Below are 12289 nucleotides of genomic sequence, written 5' to 3' on the forward strand. Positions count from 1 at the left end.
CTAATGTGTTCGGTTTTGGATCAAAGCCTAATTAAGTATACACTACAATAGGACTTCTCACATTGTGTGATCCGTCCGACCAAACCAAAGAGGCAGACACAATACCAGAAATACCCGTAAGACTCTTGCCAGAGACTGTAACCGTGAAAGATTTCTTCTCCCCTGATGATTTGAAAGAGAGTGTTTCAGGATCAACCTTGATGTGGAGTTTAGGATCCCCAGCCATTTTTGCCTTGTAAGTAGATCCGTTTTTCCCAACATTTGTGACCGTTCTTGAAAATGTGATATCTGAAGATGAAGAAGCTGAAACTTTGGCTGTCATTGAAGGGTAGTTGAGATCTCTCACGCTGAGCTTTGATTTCTTGGAACAAGTAAAGGCTCCACCAGCGAGATTACTAATGCCTTTGTCTGAGTAGTCCAAAGAGCAGAGCATGTTTAAGTAATCCTCTTTGGATATGTCGTAAACAAGCCCTGGATCAACTGCGCCTTTAGGGTTAACATGTCCAGATCCGTATGCAAACTCAGCTTCTGCATTTTTGGATGCGTTCATTGCCCAAGCTGCAACAAAATTAAGCAAAAAAAGGCTCACATTACTATACATTCTTCTTTCTTGAGGGAAATAAATATATTGGTTTGATAATGATAATTACCAGTAGTCATGATAGCAGATTTGACAGCAGAAGCAGACCAATCAGGATGGAATGTTTTGATGTAAGCCGCTACACCTCCGACATGAGGGCAAGCCATGGATGTTCCGGACATGAAATAGTAATCCATGCTTTGTCCAGGAACTGCAGTTGGAGTCATCGGTGAATATGCTGCCAATATATTCACTCCTGGAGCCGTAATGTCAGGCTGCATGTATATAAACCTTATAATGTCAAAGACTTTGATCATTAACTGCTCCCAATTATGTGAATATTGTTAATTATGAGTGGTAAGTACCTTCATGATATCGCTAAAGAGAATGTTTGGACCACGAGAAGAGAAGGAAGCAACGATCGGAGCATCGTTGTCCTTAACTGTCTCACTCCTCAATATAGTTCCTCGAGGGTTCCTGTTTCATATAGAAGAATGTGGTTAACGAAACTAATAAACCAAAGAATGTTTAATTAATTATAGAAGAGTTTCTTACGGTGAGGTGAGCACGTAAGATCTGAATGCTTCGTAATTGGTATCATCTAAGACTACGACCGGAATTGGATCAGGACCAGGAATATTAACATTATTTATGTGAAGAATGGTTCCAACTGCACCCGCTTCTCTAGATTCCATAACATTATTCCAAGTATCACACACAACGATCTTACCCTGCACCATGTTCAGGCAACCACTAGCGCATCCCCTTGAAATACAATACAAGAAGATCAAGTTATATCCATAGCGTGACGTTTTCATCTGTTTCTTATACCAAAAGCTAGGTCACTATGAAAATTCTTGAGCGACAAGTAAGGGCTCAAGCCTTGGGTCACAAGTTACCTTGCTTGCTCCTCTGTACAGTTATTTGAAGCAGTTTTTCCGTACGCCAAAGGATACTTTTGTCCCTCTAAGTCAAAGTTATTGATCGATTTTCCCTGTATGGTTAATTACTTAAATCATCAGACTGAACAGATTAACCTAAAAGAAGTTTAAAAAACTTCATACAAGTAAGGGTATGCCATCTCCATTAACAACAGTAGTAACAAATTTTCGATCAGTTGAACCGGCAGCCACTGATATGACCCAGGGTGCAACGTTGTCAGCAGTTCCAAGTTTAGGGCCATCGTTCCCAGAAGCAGCTGTCGTGACAATCCCTTTGGTCATCGCATGAAATGATCCAATAGAGATAGGATCAACATCGACTTTAGGAACACCAGCACCTCCAATGGAAATGGTTATAACATCAACCCCATCGGCAATAGCATCGTCAAATGCAGCTAACAATGATACGGTATTGCAACCTGCTGGCTCACAAACTCGGTAAATAGCTATTCTACCTAAAGGCACACCGCCTCTGGCAGTTCCTTTGGCCAAACCCTTCATACTGACTCCTTTTACTATGTTTCCGGCAGCAGTTGAAGCCGTGTGTGACCCGTGTGAAGCATTGTCCCTTGCTGAGTCTTGCACATAATGTCGTGCTCCAATCACTTTCCTGTAAAATTTAGATTAGGTTAGTTAACCTTCATTATGTCTTAATCCTTTCTTTTCGCTCAAGAAACATGGAGAAGAAAAATTGAAAATGTTGTTGACCTATTGCATGTGAAATTAGTTCCTCCAGCGCAAATTCCTTTCCATTTTTTGGGTATTTGGCCAATGCCTTCGTCTGAAAAGCTCTTGGATTCAGGCCAGATTCCGCCGTCAATCACACCAACTATTATATCAGTCTCGATGTTAGGGACATGCTTGCTCTTGTCACCAAGTCCCATGAACTCGTAAGATCTTGTCGTAAGAAGCTTATAAACGGTGTTTGGGAAGACCGAAACCACACCTTCCATGCCTTCACATCACACATAAAATCATCAAGCCATAAATAATAGTGAGTTACCTAATCTTGTTTTATATAAACATATATCTCACCAGCAAGCTTGTCTCTTTCAGATTCAGTGAGTTTGGCTGCAAAACCGTTGAAACTTCTTCCATAGCTTCTGACCAAATAATCTTCTACGGAACTTCGATCGGAACAAAAAGAAAAGACCAGTGAGAGACGATGACATAAACAACAAGAAACAAAGCTGAGAGAGGTTTAAGTCATATATGTCTTAAAACCTTAATTCAATAATTTCTTGAAGGATATTCTGATGGTGAGACAAAGGAGAGTAATTAGAAGCTTTTTCAGGAAGAGCTCCCATGTAAGCAATATACACCTGCATGCGTAAAAAATAAAATGATATGACGATGAATAGGCTAAAACAAAGACAAACATAGATAGTTAAATATGGTACGATCGAGACATATATAACAGCAATGACTTGCCTTTCTATCATCTTCAATAGCTGTAGGAAGCTGACACAGGCTCATTAGAAGAATCGAGGAAAGATAGAGGATCAAGCCAAGTGAAGCCATTATGGATACGTATTATTTGCCAATATGAGTTCTCAATACGTGAAGTGTGAATATATATACATGTCTGTATTACATATATGTTATCCAGATATTTATTTCATTTTATGGCCAGATTTATGTATTTGATTAGTGTTTTCATTTTTATCTTATCTATTTTGTAATGATCTTTAATATAATAAACAATAGTTACATATAATGGTTTTGGCTAGGTATTATATATTGGTAAGGAAATAAATCTTGTGTTTAAGAAGATTATGATATATTGTTATATATTTTTTATTAAAAGGGTGACTTAGAAAAATGACCCAGATTTTTGGTCAAATAGCAGGTTTACAGATTTTCACCTTACCTTATTTTGCTATTTTTCTATATCATATATAACATATCAAGTCATTCAGGAAAAAAATTATTTATTTTATTTTCGACAACAAACTAATATCTCAAATAAATTTTAATTTTAAAGAATGGGATAATATAATTACAATGTATCTTTAGTTAGCTTTACTCACAACGCATTTTATTTATATATAAGGATTTATCCATTTATTTATTTATTTATTTATCTATTTATTTATTTTGAAATGATCTTTAGTATAATACACAATAGTTATATAGAATGGTTTGGGCTATGTATTATATAAAACAATATCTATTCTTAGTCTCTCACAAAATAATATCAGTATAATTTATATTGGTAAGGAATGGAATCTTGTGTTTAAGAAGATTGTGATATATTGTTATCAATTGCATTGGGTATATTTCTATTAATTGCAGGGTGACTTGGAAAATGACCCAAATTTTTGGTCAAATAGAAGATTTATTCTTCCCCATTACCTTATTTTGCCATTTTATCCTATATCATTTATAACGTATCAAATCATTTAAGAAAATATCATTTTATCTATTTTCTACAACATACAAATATTTCAAATAACATTTTCTTAAAAAGGGATAGTATCACTAGATTATATCTTTAGTTAACTTACTCACAAAACAAGAATTTATAACTGTAGGAAAATAATTTATATTGTTAAAGAAATGGATCTTGTATTTAAAAGAACGTCATGATATATTTATCTTACTTGCATTTGGATAACCTGCAAAAATGAATCTTGTGTTTGAAAGTACATTATGATATATTGTTTTTTCACCTCACTATATTTTGCCATTTTCAGCCTATACCATCTCTAACATATCAAGCTATTCAAGAAAACCTTATTTTGTCTAATTTTTTCAAGAAAACCAAAATAATTTCTCAAATAACTATAACTCTTTTAATATTTTACGTAAAATACCATCACCGTTAATTTTTACAATTACTATGAACAGCCAATATTGATGCCCTAAATTCTCTAAATTGTTTTTTTGGTTCTTCTTCTCTTATTATTTACACACACAACTCCGTTATCTTTTATTTCTTCTTTCATTTCATCCTTAGCTTTTCAATTTTTTCTTTCAAAATCACATTTTCTTTAAACACATCGAAGTATGAGTTTGATGTGATTTTTGGTCATTAGCGTATCTTTCATTCAACTGAAATTTAAAATTCTAAGTGTCTGAAGAAGCTAAATATGAACTCTCACCAAATTTGAATAACTATTCACTTATTTTTTCTTCTTTTTCAGATATGTATCGCGAAAGTAGATTTCGGATGAAATCTTCTCCTCCAAAAAGATTTCATGTCAAGTCTCATGATCAATGCATATGTAAGTTTTGTGATTGGCCATTTTGTGTGTGTTTTTAGTGCAGACTTCACATGAAGTTGTTATCAACATATATGTGTTTGTATTACATATATTATCCATATTTATGTAATTGCTTATCTATTGATATCTATTTCATTTTATGGCCACGTATTTGAGGGGGTGGGGATTTGATTGATTATTATTTTCATATTTTGTTAAGTATCACTGCTTTTTAGTATATCTAAATTTCTATATGTGTGTGTATATATATATATATATATATATGGAGTTATATATCCATTTATTTATTTATTTGTGTTTTATTTATTTATTTATATATTTTGTAATGATCTTTAGTATAATACACAATAGTTACATCAAATGGTTTTGGCTAGGTACTATATAATATCATTATAAATTATATTGGTAAGGAAATGAATATTGTGTTTAAAAATATTACTAGAGCTTGACCCGTGCGCCCGCACGGGTTTTTGATTTTTTTAAAAAATATGTAGATAATTGATTTTCATGTCATTATTATATATATTATAAAAGTCATCATATAATTAATTGTACTTTGTAGTTGCCATCATATATTATCTAACATATAATTAACCATATTTTATGTGTGCCATCATATAGTTAATCACATATTATTATATTTACAAAACATATTGTGTAATATAAAACCAAAAATTTAATTTTGCGATTATAGTTAGTGATTAATAGAAAAATCTCCTGATCTAGTATCTAAAATGAGTTAATAATCGAATATAATTATTACTTTAATTATATTTTATATTTTTACATGGCTTTAGGTTGTTAGGAGGAGAAGTTTAAACTTGAAGTTATATGATGAAGTTTCTACTCAATATTTCATGATGTGCGACACAAGCTACTAAGCTAGGATAAGTTTTTGACTTGATAAGTAATTTACTACAATATAATTTCTTAGAATTAGTGTGAAGTTGATTGGTAGATTAAATATTTAGAACCGTAAACTGGTTTTTATAGTCTAACGATTAGATAAGTTCAGCTAGCACACAAATAAATTAAATGGATATAGATATGTCGTATTTTAGTCAATATGCAATCGTTTCTATTATAGTATATTCTTTGATTATATATTTACTAAAAATATATATTTTAGAAAAATATATATTTTCTTGTTATTTGATCAATTTTTCCATATCAAATTTAACTTTCAAAATTTCCTTGTTATTTGATCAGAATTTCCTTGTTGATGATAGGAAAACAGAACCGGTCGGTTAACTTAAAGTGCTTGATTTCAATACATAATGAACGAACAACATGACCAATAATCACCCTAATTGATTGAAAAAAGTTCAGTCAAAAAGAAAATGACCCTTATCACTTGATCAGAATAGTTTATACAAAAAAAAAGAATTCTATATACGTAAACGATCAGTTGATTTAAAAAAAACGATCATTGTTCTGGTTATATATCGAAACGTAAAAAAACTAAAAGTATGTAATTGGTAGATACAACATTGGCCCACGTAAAGATTGTTGATCATTATATGATAGTGGGCTTTGCAGGAAATATGAAAGTCAAGTCCATCACGAAATTATATGGTGTGTTAAATGTTCAGTGGCATAAAATAGTAATTATTAAGGAAAAATAATGGTTAATTCTAATTTGTACTTCAGTTTTAATAGATTAGATTGATTGAAAAAAGTTCAGTCAAAAAGAAAATGACCCTTATCACTTGATCAGAATAGTTTATACAAAAAAAAGACTTCTATATACGTAAACGATCAGTTGACTTAAAAAAAAAACGATCATTGTTCTGGTTATATATCGAAATGTAAAAAACTAAAAGTATGTAATTGGTAGATACAACATTGGCCCACGTAAAGATTGTTGATCATTATATGATAGTGGGCTTTGAAGGAAATATGAAAGTCAAGTCCATCACGAAATTATATGGTATGTTAAATGTTCAGTGGCATAAAATAGTAATTATTAAGGAAAAATAATGGTTGATTCTAATTTGTAATTCAGTTTTAATAGATTAGATGATGTATTGTTATTAATTGCAGGATGACTTGGAAAAATGACCCAAAGCTTTGGTTAAATAATAAATTTACTGTTTTCACCTTACCTTATTTTGATATTTTCCTATATCATCTATAACATATCAAGTAATTGAGGAAAAATATCATTTTGTCTATTTTTTTGGACGACAAAAAAGAATCTCAAATATTCTTTTTTAATAAATGGGACAATATCATTTAACAAAACTAAAAGTTCTGATTCCTCAACAAAGAGTGTATCCACATCAACAGTGCTTCTGATGCACTGAAGCTCTCTATTGAGAACAACATGTATCTTGGAGGTTTGTGCTAGGCTTTGTAACTCTTCAAATCGTTTTGTTATCCATCTTTTATTGCTTTTTCCTGATGTGCATACAATGAGTGAAATTATTGCTAGGTGATGTTGAACTTACCCGGTCAGTTTACCAGAGAATTGTCAAGCGTCAGACAATTGTCTAATCTGGTGTGCCCTACTGGACTGGTAGAATGACATATGGTAATGGTTTTTTTCCTCTTTGCTAAGGCTGATTAAAATTCAGTTTCATTACATATTCTCGTATCATTGTTTTGTGACCATATTCTCAAACGCTAGTTAATATATGTCCTTAAACTTGGGATCTATATGATTCATTTTGTTTGTTTACAAGAGACGTTTTCAGTTACTGTCATTTAAGTTTAAATGTGTGCTGGTATATTTAAATTGTGAGCTGATGTTTCTTGGCAAGTTTGTGCTACAGAGAGAAGATGAGTTTTCGTCACTGGTGGAAAGAGTATTCAGATTGCAGCCAAGGCCCTATACCACAAGTTGTTTGTTCCTTAAAACAAATCGAATAAGCAGTTAACTGAAACTCCTTTAGAAGCTCGTGTCTTCTACTCTACATGAAGTTGAAGAGGAGAGAGTTGGTGTACCTGTTAAGCGTGGGCTATATGAGGTACCATCATTCTTTGCAGTGTTGTATAATTTTCATTTAAATGATAACATGTTAAACCTTTAGAGTCCTTATATCTAACTTCAAATTTTGTCTATTGAAGTTTTTAACTTCCTTTTCAGCTAAATTTATAATTATGCCATTGTACAAATTTTATCAAAAACTTCAATAAGTTTTCTATAGATTTTTTATATTATGATAAAAATACTCATTTTTCCAAAATAAAAAATTCAAAAACTTCAATAGTTTTTTTTAACTCCCACAAGTATTGATTCTCGAAAATATTTAGTTTCATAAATAAACCATTAACTATGTTAAGTAAGGCATCAAGAATTTAACACAGTTTTCTAATTTCTATAAAATATTGGCAAACAACAAACTAGTCAGGTACCTTATTACAACAAAAATGATGAATTAAAAACCAAAGCAATGGAAAAACTAAATTATATAATCAATAGACAAGAAGGTAAAGGAAAAAAATTGGATAAAAAAAAGTACAGAATAACTAAAATGTGAAATTGGAACAAGAGAAATAAACTATTTCATGACTTGTTTTTATTTAGGATTTTAGTTTTAACTATAATTTAAAACAGAAATATGCTATTTCTTATTAATAATAAATTTAACTTTAAGAAATTTATATAAATATTTTTGGAAGTTCATAAACTTTATTCTTACTAACGATCAGTAAGTAATATTTAGCTAACTTTGTTTTTACAATTTTATTTGTCTATAAATTTTTTTTTCCAAAAATTATGCCCTTTTCAATTAGATGCTCTAATCGTCCGTTTGAATGGCTTACCCTCTGGACCCATCTTCAATTTGGTGTATGATTTTTTAATTCATGAACAGAAATTCAACTTAATTTGAACGTCTTCCCCTCATTAGTACGACTTTTACAATTATCACACGCAAAAAGAAATCTTTAGGCTTATACACATGTTCGTCATATTGTTGGTGCTAATGCTAAAATCAGTAAAAAACTTTTATATGATTATGATAAAAACATGACGGTTTCTGTTCACTTTCTCTGAGTTGGGAGTAAACAACTGATTGATTGATGATTTGGTACATTTTTAATTTTCCAAAAAGGAATTATTTAGCTATGTAACGATTACAATATTAAGGTTTTTGTGAAAACTCGTCCTATCCGTCAGATCCCAGATTTCATAGTCCTGTAGGACACCGACCCCAACCCTTCCATTATGAGTTTTCATTAATTTCATAATTAGGTTTTTGGTGAGTCTCGAATCTAAAATTTCACCCTTTAACAGTTCTCCATAAGACAAACTGTCACCAATTAAAAAAAATATTTTAAAAAATTTAATAGTTTATTTTAAATTATTTTGTAAGATTTTAGAAATATATGACATATTTTGACTAAATTTGATGAATTTATGTATTTTTTGTTTTTTTTAGATTTTAAATACCTAAACCCGATCCGGATCTGAAAAATTATAGATATTTTACAAGTATTTTAATTATAGACCTAAACCTGGTTCCGAGAAGAACTGATCTGGATCCGACTGGAAAACTTGAACGTCCAAGCCTACCATGTAATCGCCTTGAATTTCACCGAAGAATTTCCAATCCAAATCCAGAACGCTGAAAAGCGGCAATGTGGCAAACAAATATGAACACGTTAAATTACAGTGTTTCTTTTATGATATATAGAAGATATAATCAAATAAATTCAATAAATTATTTTAAATCTTTCGACTTAAACATCACAAACTAAAAATAAATTTCGACTCGTGAACCGGACGTAACCGGAGTTAGCTGTGATTAAACCGATAAATGATGACCGACCATAACTGAGAAGAACCAAATCGTACAACAACAAAAATGGTCTAACCTTGGTGGGTGGATGTCTCCGGAAGAAGAAGAATACCGGTTTCGGTTTGCGCTGTTATACTGGGCCTCGCATCTTAGAGTATGGGCCTTTTAAATGCTAAAATGAAGTTGGGCCCACTACAGTTTCTAACTGTATTATGTACTGAAACAACAACACCTCGTGACGTGTCTCAACGAATCAGAGAAGGAAGACTTGGCATTAAAGCTCGCTCGCTCGAGAAGGAAGAGGAGCAATGGCGAATACGCAGACTTACGGCTTCCCGATCTACGCCGCAGACTGGATCCCGGAAGAAACCGTTAGATCGAAAATCGACAAGGATAAGGAGAATTCCAAAGATGGCAGCGAGTCGTCGTCGTCGTCGTCGTCCCGGAGCTGCATCGTGTTGGCCGGCGGAGGAGGAGAGGGGCGAAGCGGGATCCCTAACGTCATAGTAATCTGTCGTGTTGATCTCGAATCCAATTCTCTCTCGGAACAACCTGTAAGTGTGAACTGAACGTTTCTCTCAGTATCAGATCGGCAAGGATTTGTGATTTGCTTTTTGTTTTTTTAATGATTCAGGTGGGTAGGGTTGTGGTCACTGGTGGTCTTCCTTATAGAATGGCTGTTCATCCTTCGGAAGGGATTCTTATCTGTGCATTGCCAGAGAGTTGCAAGTATGTGATCTTGTAAAGCTCGTTATCAATCGAATCTCTTTAGGATGATGTGTGATAGTTACTTGTTGATACGCAGACGGTTTGATTTGGAAAACATTATGAGGCCAAGAGAGGGTGTTGAGTTAGAGGAAGTGGTTAACGAGTTAGAAGATGTTGGACTACAGTTAGCTCTGGCGTTTAATCAGGAGGGCTCTGTGCTTGCTGCTGGTGGGGAGGTAGGGATTAAGCTCTTTAGTTTCAGTCTCTTTTGAATAACAGAGAATGGAGTCTTTTAGTTGTTCTTATGCATTTTTTTGTTTTGATGCAGTACAGGATGGAACTTCGAGGATTTTTGAATGGCCTAGTATGAAAACGTTACTTAATGAATCCAAGGCGCATGCAGAAGTTAAAAACCTAACTTTCAGGTGTGGTTTCTCTTATCAAATAAAGAAACTTTGCCATCTTCAGAAAGTGGTTCATTCTATTCATGAGAAATGATTCCTTTTCGAACAAACAATGATTGTAAAACAAGTTGCCTGATAGTGATGGTTTTTGGGGTTGTAGTGAAAGTGGTAAGTTTCTTGTATCGCTTGGAGGTCCACTTTGTCGGGTTTGGGACGTAAATGCTTCTACTGCCGTTGCTAGTCTCTCAAAAGAGAAGGTCTGTGTGGGGGGTTGGTTTTTGCTCTTTTAACTTTGTATACATTCTTGTATTATACTCTGATGAGTTCGAATATTATAATGCAGGACGAGATGTTTGCCTCCTGCAGATTCTCCGTCGACAATGCAGGCAATGAAGTTCTATACATTGCTGCAAAAACCGGTAAACATTACATTCTGACAGCGCAAGAGCACATTTCCTTCTTTTTTTCTCTGTCACGGCCAACGATTATACTGATTTTGTTTTGAGTAGAACGTGGTGGAAGTATCATAACATGGGATACAACATCATGGAAAAGAAGACATTCAAAGCTTTTGAAAAACTACTCTATATCGGCCTTTAATGTCTCACCTGATGGCAGATTTCTTGCATTGTAAGTTTCTTTTTTTCCGCACTTTTGGGACTAAACAGATAAATGTAAATACTAATCCTAGTTTTGGTTGTCGTCGTACTATTATCTTAATGCAGCGGAACCCTCGAAGGAGATGTTTTGATAATTAGTTCAACAAAAATGAAGACTCATCAATTCGTTAAGAAAGCTCATCTCGGTTTGGTCACCGCACTGACTTTCTCCCCTGATTCAAGGTTTTATTCTATACTTATTGAGTATCTAGCTTTTACTGTTTAGCTACAGCTTCAATGATCATGCTTAAAATTCTAAGCAAACAAATAGATAAAAATGATGAATAAGATATGACTTTTTTATTGGGTTTGGTTATGCAGGTGTTTAGTGTCAGTATCTATTGACTCAAGGGCAAAGCTAACCGTCATTGAACAGAAGGCTGAAACAAGTACGTATATTCTGCCATTTCTCTTCTTATCTCTCCATCTTATTACCTTTCCTAGACTTTTAACCAAAACTGTATCAAGAAACCAGGCATGAATTTTTAACTTCAAAACTAAAACTGTGTGTTTTGTTAATGAAATTGCAGATGGAATAGACTGGCCGGTGGTGGTTTTGATGTTTGTGTTGCTATTAGTGGTTTCTTATTATTTCTTGATGGTAAAGGGGATCATAGGTGAAGAATAGCCTCTCTAAGTGACCCCACGAGACGATACATCCGAAAGCCTTGAAACCAACATATGCTCTTGCGTTTGTGTTATGAGAAAAAAATGCGAAACTTGAATGCTTTTATATATCATAGAAATAGAAATGTAAACTAACATTGTAAGAGAGGCAGTAAACTACGATATTATGAATGAACAAGATGATTTGAAGAAAATGAACCAGAAAGCAGAAGAATATCTTACAACAGCAAAACAAATGTCCAAAGACTGTCTGATTTCTGGATGCAACGCGTATAAGATTGATCTAAACAGCAATGAGATGTTAAAAATACGCTTCATAAGATAACAAAGGCAACAGCCATTTGAAAGAGAATACTTCATCATATGCTAAGACAGTGATTACTGAGCATACCACACTC

General features: G+C 33.2%; 2 protein-coding genes across 3 annotated transcripts; one reads left to right on the top strand and one right to left on the bottom strand.

Annotated features, from left to right (window-relative positions):
* Nucleotides 1–3042, bottom strand: LOC108853049 (subtilisin-like protease SBT4.2). Its single transcript, XM_018626512.2, has 10 exons — nt 2953–3042; nt 2746–2843; nt 2557–2648; nt 2230–2476; nt 1645–2131; nt 1480–1574; nt 1136–1345; nt 946–1057; nt 651–855; nt 1–558 (listed from the first exon to the last, which is right to left on the bottom strand). Exons 1-10 carry the CDS (start codon nt 3040–3042, stop codon nt 32–34), a joined length of 2163 nt encoding a protein of 720 aa, XP_018482014.2. The 3' UTR covers nt 1–31.
* Nucleotides 3043–9741: 6699 nt separating this feature from the next.
* Nucleotides 9742–12085, top strand: LOC108809453 (SEC12-like protein 2). 2 transcript variants are annotated; one of them, XM_018581593.2, is made up of 10 exons: nt 9742–10047; nt 10128–10222; nt 10299–10437; nt 10535–10626; nt 10766–10862; nt 10949–11024; nt 11115–11235; nt 11331–11447; nt 11586–11653; nt 11795–12085. In XM_018581593.2, the coding sequence occupies exons 1-10, from the start codon at nt 9802–9804 to the stop codon at nt 11890–11892; spliced, it is 1149 nt and encodes a 382-aa protein (XP_018437095.1). In that variant the 5' UTR covers nt 9742–9801; the 3' UTR covers nt 11893–12085. The 2 variants fall into 2 exon arrangements, with proteins under 2 accessions (XP_018437095.1, XP_056863208.1); XM_057007228.1 differs by lacking the exon at nt 11331–11447.
* The last annotated feature ends 204 nt before the right edge of the window (nt 12086–12289 follow it).

The sequence above is a fragment of the Raphanus sativus genome, chromosome 4 (genome assembly GCF_000801105.2).
Source record: "Raphanus sativus cultivar WK10039 chromosome 4, ASM80110v3, whole genome shotgun sequence".
NCBI classification, from domain to species: Eukaryota; Viridiplantae; Streptophyta; class Magnoliopsida; order Brassicales; family Brassicaceae; genus Raphanus; species Raphanus sativus.